Here is a 23,894-nt window from a genome sequence, read left to right on the forward strand (position 1 = left end):
TCATTTACCAATGTAGTTGAATGCTTAAATCATTTCGCTTCAACGTTTTCAATAAAAGCTTCAAACCTTAAAATTATTTGACTCTTTCTTGTTCTCTTTCTAGGCGAAGAGAACTTGCTGCTCGTCCAATCAGAGGCGAGATGGATGATTGACAGAGGGCGGGGCTTGTCTCCCAGCAGCCGCCCTAACATTGCTGTGATAGGATGGCGACGCGGAAGGTTAGTTGCACCTTTTTAACCACTTTCTTCTTCAATTTGGCAACAAGTAGTTTCGTTCGAATATCCACGAAGTAGCGGAAAGATTAAACAAGTATTTACCAAATCGTTTCAAAATCTATTTTTGCTGTATTAGCTTTAAAAGTGCTGAGAACAAAGAATGCGAGCTTGATTTATCACTGCACACCTGCGGATTATGGATACATACTTTTTTTCTGGTCGTTAATAAAAAACACTATATGTATCGTCGTAGTTGGATACTTTTTAAAATGCGCTGTTTATGGTCTTTCCTTTTTAAATATAAAAGGGAAATGCAGATTTGATAGACATTCCATAATAATGAAATAATCCCGTTTAGTATGTGATGTAGATGGTTTAAAAAACGCCAATAAACAAGTGATGAAGCTTAAAATAATCTATTAATAATTATAATTCGTAAACCAGTTGTTACAGTGGAAGATAAAACCAATAGTTTAGGGTCTTTATTGATGAGTTAAGATTCCACTTTTGTGTAATTATAAGTAAGAAGAATTAAGAAGCGTTCACTCATATACACTTCACAGAAATGTTGCAGGTTTACATGGAACTCCATGGTTTGGCTTGCTTTCATTCGTGTTGTTTAGTCATGGCACATTTTGAATGGAAATGGCTTCTAAATGTATTGAGAGGTGATAAACTGACAACACACTTTTGCACACACAGAGAGAAGGTCGACTCGTACCTGAAGCTTAAATGGATTAAAACTTTCAGGAATAAAAAAAAAAAAGGTTTGCAGCTCCTGACATAAAACGCTATTTTTAAAATGTGTTCGATCGCACATCGTTGAGTCACTATCCCTTGGGCCATAAAGTTTTATGGGTAGTGACTATTAAAGAAAGTAGTAAGGATAAGGTGTAAAAACAGGGCACCTTGTTATAATGTCATCAGAGGCCTGTATTGAAATCACATCTATTCAAAGTTGACTAACCCACAACAATTGTGGCGAGGATAATGAATAGGTTGACTAGTTTTCAACAAGGTCACTAAATTTAGGTTTGTCTTGTGAACTTGCACTAAAAGAAGATGGTTAAAGTGGCAGGTGACTGATGGCAATTATGAACAGCAAACAGTCAAAGAAGCTCACAGAGCTCCTTGGTTTACACGGGAACCCTGGATTATAATAAAATATGAGAAGGTAAAAATTATATTCACTTAGAAGGAAAAAACTGTGGCAGTGGCCAATTACTGGCAAAATGCATCTTAAAACATAGCGGACGGTGCAAATGTATAACTCACTGGTCAATGGCTAAATCTGACACTGACTACATTCATCTCAACAAACAATATGCTACAAAGTGTGTGTATCATCTCATTCCTCCAGTTGTAATCTCTTAATGTTAAAGGACACTGATAACATTGTTATCAACATAAATGCTCCTTTGTGTTGCACTGGCAATAAATGGCTTCAATACTTGTGAAAAGTTGATTCTGGGCCATGAGAACAAGTACCCCTCGTAGAGCGCAACATCAAATTCAACCATGACTGCTTCAGAGCAGGTTAGCCATTCAAGTTACTATAGTGATGTACCTAAATAAGAAATAAACCAGCTTTGTGCTATTCATATCCTTTTGTTAACACAAAGACATTACTCTTGCTTCTTGATATAAACGCTCTTACTCTGCAACAATGGATACAGGGTCAACATGAATAAATCAACACATACATTTAAGTTAATAATCTCAACCATTACCAACTTAAATGCTGCAACTTCACAAATGCTAATTGTTATTTTAAATGTATTTTTCAGGGGTTATCATCTAAGAACAGCAGCCGCCATTTGGTCCTAACCTCAGTTGCGTATCAAGATCACATCAAGCGGACCATCCTGCATCCAGATCTGTTACTTTCGGACCCGTTGTTCAGACACAAAACGAGAGCACCAAGAAATCCACAAATGAGAAATGACGTGATAGAGAGTAATAATCTGCAGCTGGATCCTGCGGTGGACAGGGAATATGTCCTAAATGCGACTTCACCACCTTTAACTCTAGGTAGAGATCTTGTGCATTGGTTATTAATTTGCTTATAAGGCCTAATTTGTCATGTCTTATTTCAGCTCAGAGAATGGGTTTGGTGGCTGCTCCTGGCGAACAGCTGAGTGAGGGGGCGTGGAGACAGGTGAAGACTCGGTCGGTTCGGGAGCATGAATCCGAGCAGCCTTGTGCAATATGCAAGGAGGCCTTTCACCTCCAACCACAGGTACTTGCCAACACTTCCAGTTAGTCTTCAGTCCGCCTGCTACTCTTGGTCATTTACACCCTTCTGACCCACCTTAAGATTCCAATCGCCAGACGAATGCTGGGAAAGACCATCACAAAAAGAATGGTTGCCTTGGATACTTGTAAACATTAGTTGCACTCTGAGAAAAAAGGGTCCATTAGTTAAAAATTGAGAAATTATTTTCGTACTATTTGTGGTTTCTTGACTTTCTTGGTTGACTTCTTGTCAGAACTGAACCCTGCTGTAAAGGTCATTGTGTTATTGCTTAGAACGATCTGTGTGTTCACACCATGACACATTTATAATTAAATATCAGAAGGAAACCACTACAAGTACATTATACATTCAACACTTTTTTTTGTTTTAGGAAGTATCATTGACTTACTACTACAGTTTAACCTCCTAAAATCTTGATTTTTGGCAAGAGGACTTTTAGTAAACTGATAAATATGACAGTAGCTCAAATAATGAGTATGGTTTGCGGGTGATGGTCTCTTCTTTCATGGCTGGGACAATGCAATCTATTTGAAAATATAAAACCCAGATTAAAACCCAGTTTTGATAGGACTTAAAAGCCAATTTAACCACAAACTTTCTACACATACATACTCAATCTTCAACTGTATGAGAAAAACCTCACCGATCTAACGGCTTGTTCAGCCTTGGGAAAAAGTGACCCTGCAGGGGGCCATTCACTGGTGATGGAGAGCATTGGCTGGGCCAAAAACAATAGGAAATCAGTAAACCCCCCAATGGTCTCGAGACTTCTGAGTAAACTGTGTGTGTGCCGAGGCCTTTAGCTGGGGTTGTTTCTTTTCACAGGTAGTGAAGCCAGTGCTCCAACTTTGAAGCATCCCACCAGGAGTCATGTTGATTCCCTCTATCCCCTTAGCAAATAAGACTTGGATACACACTTTCACTTGTGTGCTTGAATACACACTGACTAACAATGACTCACAAATACCTACAACACATTATGTCTGGCTGTTGCTGGGAGCACAGAACTGCATTTTCTTTCAAAAGCAACAGTTTCAAACAAAAAACATCTCTATTCAGATTCGGGGTCTTTAGCTCGGGTTTTGAGACAGATTCCACTCCATGAAACCACTTAAAACATCCTGTGTCAGATCCACACAGAACAATATGGTTAATAAATACATTAAACAAATAAGAAGACACTGACTTTTTTTCTACCTTTCCAGGTGTTGTTGTCGTGTTCTCACGTCTTTCACAGAGCATGTCTGCAGTCCTTCGAGAGGTTTTCAAAAAGAAAGTGTTGTCCAATGTGTAGAACAGAGCAGTATAAAACAAGGGTGATCTACGATGCGGCACGGCTGTACAGAAACCAGAGTGCAACCAGGTAAGAAAAGAGTTATGTTGAGACCTCTCATGCCATTAGATGGAAGTTTAGCTTTATCAAGTAGAAATAATAGGTTTAAAAAAGTGTAATAGTGCTACAAGTCAACATTTTAGCTACAAAAAGCTGGAAATCTTTGTCTAGTACTAGTAAAATAAAACTGTCAACTAGTAGAGGATTTTTCTTAACTATTGAAGTCCAGTTCTATTTTTTCAATAATTGTACAGTTTAAAATGTTCACTTGTAACAATTTAATAGAGGTTTAACTAGTGCTATTAGTATATCTTAAATTAGTTAGTAGTTCAGGTAGACCTACTGCAAATGCAGGAGGAGGGATTACACCAAAATTGACCAAGAGTTGGAAATTCATACATACTACTACTGCATTGTTACAGGACATATAAGAGCAATGTCTTTTTTAACTTTTTACTTCAAGGCACCTTATAGTTGAGCGAGCCAATGAAGAATGAACATGGATTGGAAACTAAAGCATTAGATGTAGTTGTCTGTAACTTTGGATTGTTAATGTTGTGATTATAACAGTATAATTCTCCATTAAATGAGTTATAATTTCAGAATTCAAGCCTGTTGGCGAGGATATGTTGCCCGTAAGTGGTACCAAGAAAAAAGAAAAAACATCTGCCCTAAAGACAAACAACTGAGACAGAAATTCTTCCAAGAAAAGGTGAGTTTAGACTTGATCACAGAAGACTATGTTGTTTTTATTGCACACAAAACAAAGCTTCCTTTACAAAAACACATTTCACCTGGACATTCTTTGACTAGGTGATTAGTCAAATAAAGATGGAGCAAACATCACCTCTCAGAGTCCAGTCTGAGACGTCTCTGACCTCAGTTTTAACCTCCAAACAGACTTGACTTCACCTGCTGTCACCCTCTTCCTACTCCTTTGATGCTTTGTGAATCAACTCTGTTTGTCCACTTCTACCAAGAGATTTGTGTTTGAGTCAAACAATGTGAACATTCCATGAGTTAAGATTTTGTTTCCTTAGTATATGTAGTTGTGACAACATTATCATTTCAAGAAAGTTACGTTGCTGTTGTTTCAAGTCTAGACTTTTCATTTAGACATATTTATCAGCAGATTTGTAGGATAATTTTAAGAAAGCCATATGGAGGTAATTCTGTCCTTATTTCACTTTTGTTTTACTGAACAGAATATTTACTTCTTTGATGCTATTGATGATGTTTTTGTTGTCTCCGTTAATGTTGTCATTTATGTAGTTTATGATGTTATTGTTGAAATCATGAAATGTAAATTTGATTAAGTAAGTAAAAATGTTTGCAAATAGACTGAAATCTAAACAGTTTCCCAAATTGTTGTGGCAAAAAATGTGTTATTAAAAATATTTTTTTTGGTGACAAATTAAATAACTTAAGCGGCCTCACCTCAACAGCTTAGATTTAAAGTCAACTTTTTGTTGTTTCCCCTCTGCTTCTTCCCTTATTCTAAAGGAGTAGAGCCTTTGCCAGCTTCATACAGTAGAAGATGGCAAACAGTAAAATACCACACTAACACATCACATGTCCTGGCTATTAAATTAGCTCAGACCCATAAGACTTAAACACAGTCATGTAATGGTAACACCATGGTCATGACATCATGGCAACATCTAGAAGATACAAACAATGGATTTTAATGTAGATCCGCAAGTCGACCTGGCAGCTCCAATCTATTCTTTTTTCTACTATACAATTTTTTACCGATTTAAAAGCTGTTTACTTGGCTATAGATTTGGACCTAGCCAGCCAACACTTCATAATCATGGCCGCATGGTACCATTTTCTATCAGACAACTTCCTAATTTGAATGTTTGATCTGATATCAGTTTTATGCAGTATGTTTGGTTGGGAAGCCAGAGAAAATGAAAGTTAGCTCCATCTGAGGCCTAGCTGGTACGATTTGAACAGGTTCTCCGTCCATGTCACTGATGCAAGGTGCCGTGAAGATGCATCTGTAAATGTGTCAGCCCGTGACAATCTGATGATTAGAAGGTGACATTAGAACATGTGAGTGAGTAAGGAAAAATTGACACCTAGTGAACCTCCTTCACCCCAGTGTTGGAAGAGCCTGTGCTAAATTCGCTTTTCTCATCAGGATTGCTGGTAATTCATCAACCAGTTCAATCTGTATGACCAATAAGATAATGCCCGGTGACTTTGAAACATTCCCAAACATTTGTGTCCAGTGTCTTTTAAGTCGCGGATTCTATATTGAAACATGTAATCATACAAAGTGCTTTTACGCTTCACAGAGGCTGATAAAGCAAAAGTGACAAGTCCATGAGATCCGCACTTAGACGGTCATAGTGTCCGACCCCTCCCCCTGTCGGTGTCCATCATCTCCCCTATAAACTATGACTTCACGTGTCACGTAAACCGAGGAGGAACATTTACGGAGCCAATTAACTCAGTTCTAACACATTAGGCCATGTTGTGTCCACATGCGAGTCATAGACGATGTCTGTCACTTTACATTCTGTGAGTGTGATTCAGCAGTTGGTGGGTGGTCATGAGATTGTCTCGTGTCTTTTGTCACTCTAGGGATGATCTTCGAGAGCTACAGGCTGTGCAAGACGGCGCTGACAGCTCTGATTGACTTGATTTTCAAGGGCAAGACTTATTTGCTTAGCTGACTGTAATGCAAACAGGCATGTTAGTGCGGGGCTGGGACCTGTGTGAAGCAGAGAAACCCATTCTGTTCACGATAGCAAGAGGCAATGAAGCTTGTTTGTTCCATAGAACCAGAAATGTTCCCTGGTAAGTACAAATAAAATGGACATCAGCAGTCCTAAAACCGTCTTATCAGCCGATCTTCACGTCCAGCTTTCATGAGTCAACACATTAAGGAGACACTATCACCATCTAGATGGATTGCTACGAGATAACCCCTCAGTGGTGTCTTACTCCCTCCCTATCAAGTCCTCTCCTGTTCTCGACGGCTCTGGTGCAAGGCAAAGTTCACCGTAGGCCTCACTGTTTGTTCTTGCCAGTGGAAAAGTCAGCCAGGCTCATAAATGCCTACATCCGAATACTTAACTGTTGTTTAATTAGCCATAAAACCCTTGTTGTAAACTGATTCTGATGTCACTACAGTTGGCTGAAAGGATGGGATTTAAAAGCATGGAGCACAAAACATTTGCAAACAGCTGCGAACATGACAAGTTCTTTTTGTAACAAGCTGCAAGAATGCAAAGTTACATGAGAGTCGTCCTACGTTTGTGACCTGAAATAATTAAGTAAGTAAGTAATTTACATTTGTAGAGCACTTTTCCAGACCAGGGTCACAAAGCGTTTAAACAATCAAAACAATACTCAATAAAATATATACTTAAAAGGTCAAGACAACACTGAGACTAACACAGGGATTCAAAAAACACAGGATGAGATGGAAATTTCTTTGTGAGCACATACAAAAAAAGACTGATTGACTTAACGGTGAATATTGGATATATAATAATATAATATTTGTTTATTTTGTTTGTTGAAGACTTTTGTCAGACGGTATATTTTAATATTGTTGGCTTCATTTCAAGAGGTCAAAAAAAGATACTTTTGACCTATTGTAAGGCAAAGTCCTGAGCAAATGTGAATTCCATAAAACAACATTTTATCAATAAATATTTTTCTTTGTGTTGACTAGTGATAAATGCCTCAAGGATCTGGACCAGGTGACCACTAGGAGCTTCTTAAAGTATGTTTAGCTGCTGTGGTTATTTCAGTGTAAGAAAGATTTGTTAACCAGTTAATAAAATAAAGTTAAATAATGAATTTGATCAAGAATGGAATTGATTGAGATAAAAAAAAAAATCAGTTCATTAGTTGAGCAAGAGAAACTGGCATCAATAATGGCAAAAAACAACATTTGTTTTTTCTCCTCAACAACTAGTGTCTTCTTTTAGACTTTGGTTCTGTCTTTACAGTTGCTAAATGCCACAATGCACCGGTTTCAACTAAGATTTTGACAGGAATTCATGCCTTCTTTCAAATCCTACAATTCTAAATAATAATTATAATCCAGCATCAAATAATGAGAACACACACGTCGTAAAGGTCATCATAACATATTTCATAATAGTCTTTGTTAGTCATATTCGTGTCCAAACTAGTCCTTAACTGTTAACCAACTCCACCAGTGAGCTTCAGACTTCCCCAAACACACACCAAACTAGTCTTTGCAGTGGACTTGACTTCACTGTCCATCAGTCCAACAAAGCCTCTTCACCAAAGTGCTCTCTTGTGATTAGTTGCAGGAACTGAACGACAGCTTCGTCCAGCTATGTCACACCGACACAGATGCTTTCCTGACTGATATTGACCGGTCACTGTCATCGAGCAGGCGTGTTTTCCTGCAGCTGGAGAGGAAGTTCAAACCTGAGCCAAAGGAGGAAGACTGGCAGAGGATCCAGAGCCAGGTCAGGACCCACAACTTACTGAGAAAAAGTAGTTTTATGTAAAACACTTAAAATATACTTGACATTCACCATCCAAATTTGGCAAAATAAGCTTTGAATGAACTTGTTTTGAGGGGAATTGTTTCTCGCATTAAGAGAGATCTTATTTCCCAAATATAATTTTAAATGAAACAAATTAGGTGAAATACCTCTTTAATGTGTTTAGAACCTCTTTATTTCACCAGTTGTTTCACATCACACAGGTGGTGAACCGTGGTGTGTGGGACTGTCCAATCTGCCTGACCACACTGAGCAACCTCGCTATAGCAGCACCCGATGGACGGAGCCACAGTCAGAGACGCTCCGCTCTATTGTCCTGCTCTCATCTCTTCCACCAGCACTGCTTAGACGCCCTGGAAACCTTCGCCAGAGCCAGCAGACCCACCTGCCCCGTCTGTAGATCAGTCTACCACAAGAAGCTCATCTGAACCAGGTTTGTCGTTTTAAAGCTCTATAACATGCAAGCTATTGTCAGACATGGTGATGCTTGACTTCCGTTCGAAGACACAAATATAAACTCTAAAAAGACAAGCCACATTTTTAAAAGTTTTATTTTCAAACTCACAAAACATAAAAAATAACATTGTACACTTTGCAAACTGACAAATACAAAAAATGTACATTCACGAAACGTACTAAAAGTTACATGCAGCGTCTCACTCAACTGAAACCCACCAACAGATGTGCTGCAGAAACGATGACAGTGGGACCATTTGCGGTCTCTACCTGCAATCCTGGAGTTTGCATATATTCTGTATGTGGCTCTGAGAAGCATGGATACATAATACAGCTTGATTCAGTCTTCTGGGTAATATTTCATTGGACACTTTGGATTGACTTTCCCTTTGGATGTCCCTCTTATTTTAAAGGAAACCCACCTGAATTATATCTTTGGTCCATCTTTAGTTTATCGAAGAGTTTTCAGGTTCACTTTTATTATAATTATATAATTATTATAATCTTATGATAATTGACTGACATGTGAGGACTTTTGTGTACGACATGACTTTGAAAATGTTCCTGGACTCCAGACTTCACAAATAATCCTTGTATTTTTATGATCGAACTTCATTTACAAATATCACCGAATACATATTTTTTGTACTAAAGAGGCATCTTAATTCCCTTTTATATTATTCCGACTGCTTTATTAAAAGATAGAGGAAATCTCTCTCTATCACACCGACTCAACCAACATAGAATGTTTGAGTGTTTTCTTATATTTAAAGTGTGACTTCAAAGGTCTATATATCTATATTTTATGTATAAAACATCCAAAAAATTCAAATAAGCCTCCTACATCACAGAAGAATGCCTCAAATCTGCCTCAGGATGATGGGAAGTCATGTGATGTACGGTTGACATCATTCAACAACAATCAGTCGAACAGCGACAACATTCACTTTTTAAAGCGTAAAATGCAAACACAAATTTAAAAAAAAAACGAATCACATTCAACACAATAACAGCACATGACATCTACATCATGACATCACAACAATTACATCATCAGAGCACTCGATCAAGTCTTTAAGCTCATGAATGAATCCGTGTGGATTTAATCATGAAAAGAAACGGTGTAGCATCAACCTCAGCGAACAGGGAGTCACAGTGGAAGTGTCTACAGACCAACAACAGAAACAACCTCAACACTAAGCCTGCAGCTGTCTAAGGCATTTCGGGTGTTTCTGGAGACAGAAAAAAAGCCATAGTTGAGGAGGATGCAGCAATACACAGATGTGAGCCTGAGTCACCAAACATTTGTTGAACATTTGAAGACGTAAAGATGTTTGCATCAGACCTGTGATATAAAAAAACTATTTACAACTGAATAGAAATCCGAAGTGCGTCTGACCCAGAGTGGGTGCTGTACATCCAGAAATAATGGAAAAGAGGTATGAAACCAAGATATATACAAGTAAATACAATATAAAAACAAAATCAGTCGTTTAAAAAACATTTTTGGTGGTGACATGTTTCTATAAAATGCATGCACTTGACTTCCACAGACATCCAAGCTGTTCCCTTCATATATCCTCCATGTTTGTGTTGGATCAGACAATTCAACCTCAGTCACTGCAGTGATGCTCCGAGAGTCGGCAGCACACATCCACGCTACTACCAAGTGTTAATCACATCTAGTTTTTATGTCTCAACAAAATAAATGTTGTTCATTTCTTTAGATTTTAGAAACAAATTATGCTTTTCAGTTAAAGTACTTTTTTGATATTGTGTTAAGAGCCTTTTGTAAAGAGACATCTGGTTTACATAATTATCATTACGAGCCAAAATGTTTAATACATTGTTTTTTCTTGGTTATGTAAAATTAATTATTAAAGACTAAATTAACAGCTAAATTTGTAATGTTAGTAGATGATACGTCTGTTGTATTACAATACCTTTGTCCAAAATGAAGGCCCCCTGTCATTTATTTCACCTGGCAGGAGCTGAACTTGTTTTATTTCGTCTTTATCAGAGTGGAACCAGATAAATTAATTGATTATTTTTTCCTTCTGTTGCATAATTCTTTCCCATAGTCTTTGTAGCCAAATGATCTGAAGCATATCGAACGCCACAGTGTGTTTCAGAAACTATTCCACTATTAAGTATCAATTTGTGGAACTCCAGTTTGTCTTCAACAACCTCCATGCATCTCTCACATGGTGTGATCCATATCCACGTCTGATCCAATAGATCAGTGAGATGATTAATTTGTGAATATGAAGTTCTAGTTGGAAGGTGATAGTTGGTAAAAAGGTGAAGAAAAATGTTTTTTCAGGCGGTGATAGTGAATATTTGTCTTGAACATAAGCAACTTCCAGTAGGTCGGATGAAGATGGATGTGACTCAAATGGTAGTAGTGTTGGTGTAGGTGCTTGTTTAGAATATTAGTGAAAATACAGGCGCACTTGCTTAATGCCAAATAAAAATACCTTTGACAAGCTTGAAACATGTTCATGGCTATGACAGTTCACCGTCCGTCTGTACTCCAGGTAAGACGATAAGTTATCTTAACTTTGAAATCAGTTCTTGCGGTCATTAAAAAAGGAGGGCGACTTCACAATTCAAGCAAAAACACCCACCTGCCTTTGACTAGTGCAGCGGTTTGGGGCTGAGGGGAAAACAGGTAGAGTTTCTGAACATTCTGTGGGAGCCAGAGAGAGGAGGAAAAAGTCCTGGTTGAGCTCGAAGTCAAGGTCACTGCAGTGATGCCAGTCTTATTTCACTTGTCGGCCTCATCCCTGGCTCCGTCCCAGCTCCCATCAGAGACACAGCGGATGGAATGTCACGAAGCTAAATTGCTCTCAGCCTCCATTTGCAGCATCCGTCAGACACCGCCGGGGTTTATTAAGTTCCCGCCAATCCCTCGCACCTATCAGCAGTCCTGTGGAAATCTCCCTTTGGCTGTGCTAAGCTGTGTGTGTCTGTGTGTGTGCTTGTGTGTTGATCTATGGTTCCCTTTACAGAGTTTTCTGATGCCCGTTTGCAGAAAGCTTCCCAGATTCAGGGTCTGTGGGGCTGTTTGACAGTTGCAATTTATCCAGACCTGGGCAGGGGGAGATAAGGGGCGAGATGTCATTAACAGCCTCAGCATTTCACTTAGCTAAAGGTATTGATGTCTGCCTCACTCACGCTTCTTCTGTTTCTCTGACAGTTTTTTAACCACATTCAACACAGTGAGCAAAACAGCCACACACCATCCTCTGTCAGTGTTATTCTCTCACTAGTTCAACTTTCCATGTTTCCAAGTCTGTATATTCAATATTTACAATAATTGTGCAGAAACATTGAACACATTTACCCAGAGCCTTGAGGAGCTCCTCCCGCACTGCTGAGGTGAATTTCCTCACAAGACAAAGAGTTGTTACGACAGCAAAGAGCAGGTTGTATGAGAGGACGATGTAGAAGTTTCCAAGCCAATTGAATCTCCCAAAATCTCCCAGCAAATCAAACCTTGTGATACCTGTGAAGGAAAATCAGTCAGATTAGTATCATCAGTCGAGCTGAAACTTCCACAGTTAAAACATCTGTGAATTAGGATTAGACAAAGCATTTTCAAGAGATCAACCAATTGAACAGGAAATGTAGAACCAACCTTCTCCTCGCACACTTCTTAATGGCTTGAGCCATACTACATTTAAGAGAATATAAACTGTACATTTACTGTGTTTTAGTCTATTTTTATATCTTATCTATGGTTGCTTGATCTAACTTTTAATCAAGTTAACGACAACTAATGTGTTGATGCATCTTAAATAGATCTTGAACCTCTATTGCATTATCAGTATGTGTCCGTTTGTACAAAACTCTTTTTTCATTGAATTATTTACATTGGAAAATGTGATTAAGCCCCGCCTACTGAGGAGATAAAATTTAGTTTACCATAACCACACCCACTCGGCTGTGATTGGTCAAGCATCAAGGTTTGTCACCGTGCGTCATACATCCCGGAAATCTCTATACAACAAGTTCCTTGGAGGTAAACAAACTGGGGCATGATTACAGTTGGCTGGAGGAGGAGTGAAGCCATTATTTTGTCCTTATAGAGTCCGCTCTCATAACCTCTCTTTCACTGAGATTTTATACAGGGAGAACTTTATAAAGTAATAGCTTGAAAACATGGTCGTGACGAGGGACTGCATCTTCGAGAGGAAGACTTCAACATTTGAAACATAGGAGTCAGCAGAGTTTGACTTTCACATTAGTTGCCCTTTAAGCGTTGAATTTTTAACAATTATTTGATGACCTCTCTTGCTTGTAGAAACCAACTCCATGGTAGTCCAAAGCCACTGGTGTTGTGATCAGGACCTTTTATATTTTGATGCATTTTCTGCAAAAGTTAACTCATCTCGTATGATGTTTGAATGTGGTCCTCGCTCATTTTTACTCCATTAAATGTGACCCCTCATCAAAAATGTGGGCACTTTACTATCATATGTAACCTGGTGTACAAATGTTTATATACTTAGTAAACATTACATACGACGGGGTCAATGACATTTATGATAACCAGTCAACAATTTAGCAAAACACTGAATCGATAAAAAACAGAGAAATGATTCACTGTGGAACAGCTCTGGTGTGCAGTTGTGTTGGACTGGTGTACCAGCTCCACAACCTTTGTCGTCAATTAGTTGAGGCAATCAATGTGCTGTCTGGAGAGATATATTTATGGCCACAGCGGGCAGTTAGCACACATCCAGGTCCTTTAACAGAATTGCTTCTAAAGAGACCAGTGGGCAGACTACAGAGACCCCAGTCGATTCTGTCTCCCACTGTGGTCTGACTAATTTAATTTATATTGCCAGAGGTTTTGATCCGGCCTTGGTAATTTCAGAAAATCTATCTAGAGGGCACACTGGTGCATTTGAGCTGTCACAAGAACAAGATAACAGCAGGCTCAGCCTAATACTGGCTAGTCGTCATAATCACTTAAAGCAGTCAGAGAAGTCCCATGGTCTTACTTTTATTCTATAAATTCTTAACACAAAATCCAAATTGACCTAATATGGAAACAACTTAATTGTGACTGTAGATGTTAGTCACATTTAAATGTCAGATGACAAAATGAGCATATGGAGAACTAGTAACTTTCAATCCTAGTCATGTCCAGCAGAAGTCAAATACTACTTAAATGTTAATTATATGATAACATATATATTCATATTACAATAACAGTTCAATGTATTTTACCATAAATAAAACATCAAGACCATGATGTAAAGCAGATACATTATTACACTCTTCTAGGCTTTGTGGTACCTCTGTCTACTGCCATCCTACACCTTAAGCTAGAATTACACCAGTTTATCAATATTCTAGTTTACTAACCCTATCCTTAAAAAAAAAAAGACTACTCGAGCTCCTGGGGTGTGAGTTGTATGACGCTGCTGATAAAGTAAATATTTCCCACACTGCAGTTATCGTACATTCACAAAACCACCTGACATCATACAAAACCCACAAAACACTTCCTAGTCTCTACGTCTCACTCAACTCCCCGCTCATTCTGCAGGAAGCCTTTTCTCTTACATGTATTCCTTTTCATCTTTTCAGCGCCACAAAGCAGAACCTGTTGATATTTTTTAAAGCTTTAGATGAGTCAGTGTATATGCACGCCAGCCCAATCCTCCACTCTGTTGGTCTCCCACCAACAACACACACAACACACATCACTGTTGTGCTATTTGAACAGCTGTTCTTGGCTCTCGGCGTATTTATTAGTGCCTTTGTGATGTTTTTACTCATTTTCCTTTGCTCCCTTCTAACAGCTCAGACCAAAGTTACATGAATTGGGTTTATTGAGATTGATCAAGATAACGCAGTAAATTTAAAATGACATCATGCATGTACAATGTATGTCCGCTATATAAGGAAGGCTCTTTTGAGTGTGATACAACAATAAAGCTTCAGTGGTGTCACATATCAGGACTGAAATAAAATGTATTTTTGTCATGTACTCACCTAGCGTTCTAGACATCACTGGCAGGGCTGAGCTCAGGACCAATATGGACACACAGCATCCAATTATCTATATGTAATGGAACACATTTCTCATTAGTGTTTGGATTTTGGAAAAAAAAACTACATGGAGAGACAAAACTAGTAATGTATGCACTGTGGGCAAACACACACGCACACATTCAGCACTTGATGTTAAATTGGTTCCACATATTGTACAGTTGGCACCTCTGAAGTTGCTCATTACCAGGTTCTGTATTGTACTTGGACCGGAGCGTCATTGCTAGTTAACAAGCCTCACCACTACAAACCTCATTAACAAATGAATAGGTGCCACTATAGACCATACAAAACACACATCCTCCAAGTTCCCCCCTCCCAGAGAAAAAGAAAAACCCAGCCTGCCTCTGATGTACAAGAAAAGAGCTTGCACTTTGTCAGTGTTTGCCACAAACAAATATTGGACTGATCAACTAAAGCCATTCAGAGCCCCCGACTCCCCTGCACGGGAAACATCAGTGAGCAGTTGGGATTTTGTTGTAAGAAGAAGGAAGTCGGGAAGTAAAACTCGTCAGCTTCTTAGGGAAACTGTCAGCACCATTGCCTCCACCACCCCTCCCTTCTACTTCATGCCCAGCTTTACCGTCGTCATGGTTGTATCGTCCTTCCTGGGAGTGAGTCCCTCAAAGACTCGAAGACTATAGAAGCCAACGACAGAGGAGACCATCAAATAGCTGTTCAGCAAATCAGTCAAGGACTAACAACACTGCTGGTAGCAAATCAGCTTCATTGAGTTTTCAACAAAAGTGTTCCAAAACTCCACCTTTTCAGCTTTGATAAAAGGTGACGAAAAAGCAGAGCATGTCTTCCGGAAGGTGTCTGGGTAAACAATGTCCTTGGCAAACAAAAATGTCAGGACAATGTTGCTCTTGGCCATGGAGCATGCTACTCAAGCCAAAGAATAGGACCTGTGTGAGGGGAGGGGTGAAGGGGGAGTTAGTGAAAGGATACAACATGAGGATGATCTCCAGTGCCGCCTGAGCCACCCCAAACGTGGACAGAGATGTGTTGCCTATTCCTCTGTCCTGAAAAAGACAAAAAGAAATTTCACCAAATTTGGTCAAAGCAACTGGAAAAAAAAATTCATGCGTGTTCTGTGAGGTTTGCAAGAATCACTCAAACTATTAACACCATTTTGCAAACCTTCTTCCTTTGCTTGACACAAAGGGAGGATTGGTATGGTTAAATTAATGTTGCAGGTCATCTTCTTGGCCATTGTTTGGAGTTTATATTTCATTGAGTGATGATGAAACAATTTTTATTATTTGATTTAAAAACGAGAGCCTCAAACTATTAGTAACTACGAGTATTTATGATGTTTGCCCATTCAGCTTCAGCAACAATGTGATTTGACATTTTGATATCAAGATCTGCAGACTGTGAGATACATAATTAACATGGTTTGGTGGAAAGACTACTTTTCCTGCTTGTTACTAGCAGGGCAAAGATGGAAACGGACAGGGAAATAATGCATTAGGAGGTCAGGGTCTCTGTGTGATGGGAATTAAGAAGTGATTATGTAATTATGCGTGTCCAGAGACGCACACAGATTTGATTTGAGTCCTTTCATGGCTTATTGTTAATTTCCTGAAAACCTTGTGTCAAGTGTGGCGCCTAGCGTGGGTTTTATTGGTCTCTATTAGTGGTTGTTAATCAAGTTGTAAAACACAAGACTGTTTGAAAGAAGCTGCAGTCTGCTCCTTTCTCCTCTAAACATTCACTCTCATCTTCCTCCACCTATTTTGTCATCGAGATCACTCTGATTCTCATCTATATCCACCCCCTCTTCTGGAGAGAGGAGTGGAAAGCGCTTGGTATGTAAAGCACTATGAAGGGATGCTGAGCTGGAGGGGAAGACAAACATTGACAGGGCAATTCTATTGTGTTCTCACCCCATAACAATCACTGCTTTGGGGCCTCATTTGACTTTCCCACAGTCTGAATATATCTGCTCTGACATTACCTACCCCAAACCTCAAGCACACCACCAACCTGCTCCTCTATATAATTGTATTCCCCTGTTCCTCATCACCTTTCGGGATATGGCAAGGGAATTTCTACACAGATATAAGCCGTCCAACCGTAGAGGAGAGGTGATATATGGTTGATATAATATGGGTATTGATTTTCATCCAGGGAAAAGATCATGTCGTATCCCTGGCTCTGACCCTCATCTCTAATAAAAGTATTTGATCGGAGGTGTGGCACTGATCCAGCAGAACAAATGCATAAACTATTGAGTGGGGTCACACTGGCGGGCCAGCTTTGAGCATGATGACAAAGTCTAATTTGGGGGATTTTCTGTGATGCATCACGCCAAAGAAAAACAACTCTCCTCAATCAAATAATTGGAATGTTGAGGGCAGCTCTGTCAGTTGCCCGCAAGATGTGAAATGAGGGAGAAATAGGATACATCTTGTTTCCCCTACTCAGACAAGAATGCAACCACAAATGTGCATACACACATTAAACACACACCTCTGCCGGTGCAGATGAGCGTAGGATAAGGAGAGCTTAAAACACATTGCACGTTGGAAAGAGATGAGAATCTGTAAGAGCCGTTCCACTCCAAGTCTGCCTCGGAAGAGGAGGAGAAAAAGCAACTAATTCCGTCACTCTGGACTTGAGACACGTAGCTAGTTCATTGAATGTGCACAGTGCTGTGAAATGACTTTCAATGAGCTTTCAAAACAACACAGGAGCTCAGAATTGAGGTCCGATTAACATCTGTACAGGTCCTTTCTTTCAGAGTGCACCTGAGCATATCTGGAATTTCATTTATCTTGCCACCAGGAACACAGCAGAGCTGATAGTGAGGTGACTTCTACGGTGTTCACTCTAGATGTGCGTCTATGTTTATCTATGGAGGGTAAAAAATATAGGCTTACCGTTGATCCCTTGGGCATGGCAGTCTCATCCACTAAAAGGCAGAGTATGTTCAACGCAACCATAAAAACTGAAATAGTCTGCAGACGGAGAGGAAGAAGAAGATTAGCCAACACCAAATATAACCATATGGAGAATGACTTCATACACAAAGTATCAGGCGCCTAAATATAATTAAACTTTAGGAAGTCGGATGATTCTCTCATGATCAACTTTAAGCTCTTCCAAACATAAAACAACCAGGATACACGTGCCATCATTATCATCAGACAGTTAAACCGTTTCAAACACTATAATCTGTTGAAAATCAGCCGTTTTAGGTGGATATTAAGGATTTCCTTAAACAGCTATTACGCAAAAAAGGGCTTCCACACCCAGACTGTGTGAAAATGTTCGAAAAAGGGTGTTTTAGGTGTGCGTCTCTCAGAGGCCTGTGGCAGGCTGTGCGTGCCATAAGTAAACAACTTGGACTTAATGATAGGTCGCCTACCGTTCCTGCGAGCAGGATCAGCATCACTATGGGATACAACAAGTTCTTCTCCCAACCTGACGCTTTCTTTCTTCTCTCTAAAAGGAAATGAGAGTTTAGTCATGTGTACAAAAGCTGACTGCGTTGTAGAATCAGTACTACATTTTTTATCCCATTATTAAACACAAAATGATATTAAGTATTGATCGATGTATGTGTTTGGCAGGTTCAGCTGGAAACTTTGCAGACAATACAGTTCTGATTGAAAAGAATAATTGGGTTCTGTTTCTTGCTGGTCTTCAGTGGCCATTTATGGACCTGTCACATTGATAAACTTATTTCAACATTCATGCCAGAATGAAAAGTGTTTCCATCTCCATATCATTTGGATCTAATAGTTAAAACACGTCCATATTTGAATCATTTACTCATCATTTGATTCAAGTTTTCTATAAACGACTGAAGTAGATAAAATATTTGAACTTTGCGTCGTTTTCGGCTACTTACGCTTCAACTGAAAGTCTTTTCAAAGTCTGTGCCCCCTAAAATGTGTATTTGACTACCTTATGTTCCTCCATTTCAAAGCTTGTTGGTTCTACTTTTCTCAAAGTGCACCCACCTTGCCAGCCAGAGAAGTTTGCCAAGTGCACTTTATATTCACCATCCTTCTAAATTAATGACATCACTAAAAGGCTGGCTACAATATAAAGTTTGCATCTTGTTCAATATCCTAAGTGCCTTTGAGCTTACCCCCCCTGCTCTATCCCCACCTTGCCACCAACAAGTCTCTGGGCTTCATTTATAATATCTTAACTGAATAGAAAATTATCTGGCAGTTTTGGTAACAGTCCAAAACCAAGAAAGCAATTGCCAGTCAGCAAAATGTTTAAAAAAGTTTTCTTTCGCAATCAACCCAGACAAATACTTACCCAACTTGTTTCTCTGATTTTTAATATTCTCCAATTCTTTGTTAACGTGGTGGTTGAAGCTTCCTCGTTTATATGTGAGGATAGAAGATCCTGTTGACAGAAAAATGTTAAATGAGGGGGATTAAGTTGTGCAAATGATACATCTCAAACACGGGTCACTAACCTATTTGCATCTGTGAAACACCCCAACCTCACCATATGACCAGAAGAGCTCCCATCAGTTTGTAACACACTTTTGAAATAATTTCTTTAAATATTATTGTGGATGATAAATGATATTCCTCCAATACACTAATCATATTATTGATTTACTAATAATTACCAATGGGGCAACAAGAAAGGAAACACAAAATCAAAGATAAGACGGTTATTGTATGAAAAATAGGCTAAAGAGCTACTCCTTTGGTGTCTGGCACCAGGTTAGTGACCCCTGTACAATGAATTACATGGCAAGACTGAATAAAGTTTACCTGTGTGCCATCAATAAATGCGACCCCATATCCGTTGGTAAAACATTAAAAAGCATTTATATATAGCATTTATATAAAGCATATTCTATATAATTATTAAATAGTTTCACGAACCCATATTTTACTTAAAAGTTTGGCTTTTTTAAATAGTTTTTAAACATTTTGTGATGTGCCTTAAACATAAACCTTCATTACAGCGTGACCCCAGAATCAAGTCAGTCAGAGCATGAAAAAAAAGGGATCCGTCTGTAGACGTCGAGCACATGACACGACTAGTAGTTTGGAGCGAGGAACACAGTAAGGGATTCTCCAGGAAAGCCGCAAGGCTCATCTCAGGCTAATTTATCTGTTTTCCAGCGTACGGCGCTAGCATTGACGGCCCTCACTGTGAAAAGTGGGAGAGTATCCATTTGCATCCCCTGGGGTGTTTGGCAAATCAAACCAATTAGTTCCGTGTTGCACCATTACCAGCATGCAATAAAAATACCATCTTTCATCTTTACTGCAGAAGTGAAGGACCAATCACTTTGATCAAACAATTTTCTCAATGCTGTTGTTATGACACGCCCTGTCTGGATGGTTTATCAAGGAAAATAAGGCCGATACACAGTCGAGAAAGACCCAACAGTCTGTGCCCTCGCTGCTACCTGTCCCAGGATCTAAGGCGGGGAAAGTTTAAACCCTTCAAGCAAACAGTCACAACACAACAGGAAATGTCATGGACAGTTCAAGTGCTCTTTTACACCACAGTTGAACTACAGAGTATTCCACCTTAGGGAAGAAAAACCTGCTCAGCCATCTATGAACCAATCCATCATCTTTGTGCATAACACATCCGAACAAGGTCTTATCTGTCAACCAGGACAAGGAAATCGTGGATCAAACCCATGGTTGAAAAGTAAGAAAAGATGAAAAGGATGCAGCCTAACAAAAGAACTACATCATTACGTCTCTCGAGTATGTGAAGAAAAAAAATCTTGAGATTCATCTGCAGTATCTACAGTGACATCATGCAGACTGAAGTTAAATATATCTCACTTTGCCTGCTGCTGGCAACATCAAGTCACAGACTGAATTACAGCAAGGTAGAGATGCTGAGTGAGGCTGCTGGCAAGTAGGGAGGCCCAGAGTAATTCATCGTATCCTCTCCAACCTTCAGCACAGTCAAAAAATTACGTCACCCACAAATATGCTAAACACCATGCTGAGACAACAGAGGCACTGGCAAGGTCATTGTGCCGCATAGCATCTGGACAGGCGCACTGTTGCTCACTTATCAGCAGATCAGGGGCTTGACAGGGCACAGTGTCACATTGCCACTGCTGCAGTGTATGAATATAGCAGACAAGCTTCTATGTATTTTACACCTTTGCTGCATTTAACGGACCATTCATCCTGACAACAATATTGCAATGACATCTGTCTAACATACTGATGTTTTTTTCTCTTAAAATAAAATGAAATGTTAACCTCTTTTAAACTTAACTTAAATTTAGTTTAAATTTCACTTCAATTAAATTCACTTTAAATTTCACTTTCCTGCACTACCAGATCATAACCAAGAAGTTGTTGATAACAGAGCCATTGCCATTATACAAACTCATCTTAATTCCAAGTCCAAGTCCTTTTATGTCATTGCAACGAGTACAACAATCTACATTTGAATGAATATAAAACAGCTTTGTGAAGGTATATCTACGATGTGTTGACACACGTTGCCTAGACCTGTCTCAAAAGTGTCCCCTCTCCAAAGTAAATCCCATGACAGTTAAATGAGTCGCACACGGCCAATTACATGATTTAAACTGCAACGCTTTGACCTCCAACATTAAACAATGTCATTAAAAGTAGAAAGTGGCATGAAAGACTACAAGACTAAACAAAGACTAAACCCATAAACACAAACAGTAGTTGAATCACTGATGTAACAACCATCCAAATCTAAAAACACAAACAGAGGTTAGGACACAGCAGACCTACAGAGAGCTGGCTCATTGCTTAGTTCATCCTGTGAACTGTGCCTGAACCGCCATGATGTCTGGATTTTCAGTGAGGCACAGAAATACCAACAAGAAGAGCAGTATTTCTTAATACCTTAAAGTTTCTGCCACAATGAATGAGCACGAGATTGCGTTGCTGTTGATTAGAATTAACATGTTTGTTTTTTTGTCACATTTTTTATTTAAAAAATTGAAACAATTATTTTATCCTCCCACCCCAAGCAGTGTTCCTCGACCTCTAGGTTGAGGCCCTGTAACGGTCCATACAGCATTTGTAAAAACATTTATCTAGTTACTGTTGTATTGGTAATAACATTTCTATAAGGCCCCATTACCTGATGAATATATGAATTTTGACAGAAAAGGCCTTTTTTCGATCACTTTAATGTGTCCTATTGCAAATTTACATTGTGTGTATTGTGCATGCACAGTCCAAATTATATACCATCTTTACATCATCATTACTAGTCAGTGTAGTTTTCTTTAAATTATTATTTAACAAAAAGATTCCAATACATTTTCTCGCTTTCTCCTCTTGTTTTATGGATCCCACAGAGGGATGTCATAGATTCAGCCTAATATAAATATTAAATAATTAAATAGAAACATGATTTTTAAATATTTAGATGAAGGTGTGAAAGGGAGGGGTCAGTTAGAATAAATATCTGCACTAAATTTCACGTTGGCAAGTACAAAATAAATGGAATGAAATGCTTACTAGATGAGGTCATAGTTAGCCAGTAGGGTAGATGTGACAACAATTATTGGCAGCTGCAGAAATAATGTATAGCATCTGATTGAATTTGATAATACAAATAATATTTTTATTTTAAAAAATGTAAACTTCGTTTCATACTTTCATACAATGTTTTAAAAAATTACACTTTATACTCTAATAAATTAAAAAAAACGCTCTCTTATTTTATATTTATATATATTATTTATATTTATCCTTTTACATAAAAAATAAATTAGAATTGAATTTAAGATTTTTTTTTTTTCTGCTTCCTACTTTTTTGTGTCAGCTTCGGGTCAAGTGTAAACAAAAATGCGTCAAAAAACAAAATGAATTGTTTAGTTACACCGCTTATAATAATTCAATGTCAAAAGGTGAGATCAGAAGTAGTCAAAACATACAACTTTTCTGTTGCTTCATAGAGATTTAAAAAGATCAAAACTACCAAAAATGATAAGAGACTGATTAACAATTACTGGTTGAACTAGTTCAAAGGAGTGAGGATGAAGAACCAGATGTTGAGGTGGCATTCTATGAAGGCAGCAAGCAAAGCATTTGAAAACAAACACTATCAAGGGGAGATATCTGCTACCTCCCTGGTTTGAAAAGAAAATCACTCTGCATGTATTTGCATCTGTATACTTGGTTAGGTGCTTGAGTTCATTTAAAAGTTCATCTTGGAAGTTCTCCCAAGAACTTCCTGTACTTTCAAAATATACAGTGTCTTAAAAGGTATTCAAACATCACAGGCAAATCCAGGTTACACCAATGCCAATGACAGATTTTTAATGCATTTCTATAAATAAACAGAGTTAAAAACTAGTTAGTTTCAAAATATTGGATTCCTCTTCTCAAAGTCTCTCGCTCCTTTTTTCCAAATGACTATTAAAATTGACCTTTGCTGGGGATTTTATGCTATGAGCCAGATTTGTAATGTGTGTAATACAAAGCCAGGAAGATCTTGAAAAGATTCAATTTCCATCTCATTACAGACATCTATTCCTGGCCACAAAAACTCCCGTATATGAAATATTGTGTCTGTCTGGCCGCCCGCTATGCTGCTTAGTGGGTTACAAAGGTGGAACAGTGTTGGGGAAGAGCCAGTGTGTCCGAGTGTATGCGTGTAAAGTTAAACTAGAAAGAAATCTCTCCGCTAATTGATCCAGCGTGTCATGCTCTATCACACCCAATAGGCCAGTCAACGCTCCTTTATAAGGTGCCAACACATCTCCCACAGACATACCATTTAATCTCCTCTGAAGGGCTTCCTCTTGCAAATGGATGCAGTAAATCTGCTCATCCAGGTCCTCCAGGATCTGAAGGAGGAGGAAGAGGAGATGAAGAGATGAAATGCTTTATAATTAGGCCCAAAGTGGGACTAGAAAGATGGCAGATACGGGGAGGAGATGCTGATGCTTATAGGCAAACACCTGATGACATTTTCATGGAAGCATAAATGAAGACATTTGGACACAAATCAACAGCTCACAACTTGATTACTCTTACCGTTGGTTTGACCAGTAACTGGCCCATGACAGTGAACATCCTTGACAATCCCACAGGGGTGCACACTGT

General features: G+C 38.8%; 2 protein-coding genes across 2 annotated transcripts in view; one reads left to right on the top strand and one right to left on the bottom strand.

The window, feature by feature from the left end:
* Positions 1-203: 203 nt before the first annotated feature.
* rnf32 (ring finger protein 32) overlaps positions 204-23,894 on the top strand; it is a 34,543-nt gene continuing 10,852 nt past the window's right edge. Inside the window, exons 1-7 of the mRNA XM_087789975.1 lie at positions 204-218; positions 2,003-2,246; positions 2,312-2,454; positions 3,678-3,835; positions 4,409-4,517; positions 8,101-8,268; positions 8,511-8,740. Of these exons, the coding sequence (XP_087646101.1) occupies positions 204-218; positions 2,003-2,246; positions 2,312-2,454; positions 3,678-3,835; positions 4,409-4,517; positions 8,101-8,268; positions 8,511-8,735 (1,062 nt within the window). The 3' untranslated portion in view covers positions 8,736-8,740. The remainder of the gene's footprint in view (positions 219-2,002; positions 2,247-2,311; positions 2,455-3,677; positions 3,836-4,408; positions 4,518-8,100; positions 8,269-8,510; positions 8,741-23,894) is intronic.
* lmbr1 (limb development membrane protein 1) overlaps positions 8,843-23,894 on the bottom strand; it is a 31,750-nt gene continuing 16,698 nt past the window's right edge. The window contains exons 8-17 of the mRNA XM_087789974.1: positions 23,826-23,890; positions 23,563-23,635; positions 19,114-19,203; positions 18,206-18,282; positions 17,718-17,795; positions 15,781-15,854; positions 15,413-15,503; positions 14,773-14,839; positions 12,110-12,271; positions 8,843-11,854 (exon numbers count right to left, since the gene is read on the bottom strand). Coding sequence (XP_087646100.1) covers positions 11,769-11,854; positions 12,110-12,271; positions 14,773-14,839; positions 15,413-15,503; positions 15,781-15,854; positions 17,718-17,795; positions 18,206-18,282; positions 19,114-19,203; positions 23,563-23,635; positions 23,826-23,890 — 863 coding nt within the window. The 3' untranslated portion in view covers positions 8,843-11,768. The remainder of the gene's footprint in view (positions 11,855-12,109; positions 12,272-14,772; positions 14,840-15,412; positions 15,504-15,780; positions 15,855-17,717; positions 17,796-18,205; positions 18,283-19,113; positions 19,204-23,562; positions 23,636-23,825; positions 23,891-23,894) is intronic.

This window comes from Callionymus lyra, chromosome 4 (genome assembly GCF_982586985.1).
Source record: "Callionymus lyra chromosome 4, fCalLyr1.hap1.1, whole genome shotgun sequence".
NCBI classification, from domain to species: domain Eukaryota; kingdom Metazoa; phylum Chordata; class Actinopteri; order Syngnathiformes; family Callionymidae; genus Callionymus; species Callionymus lyra.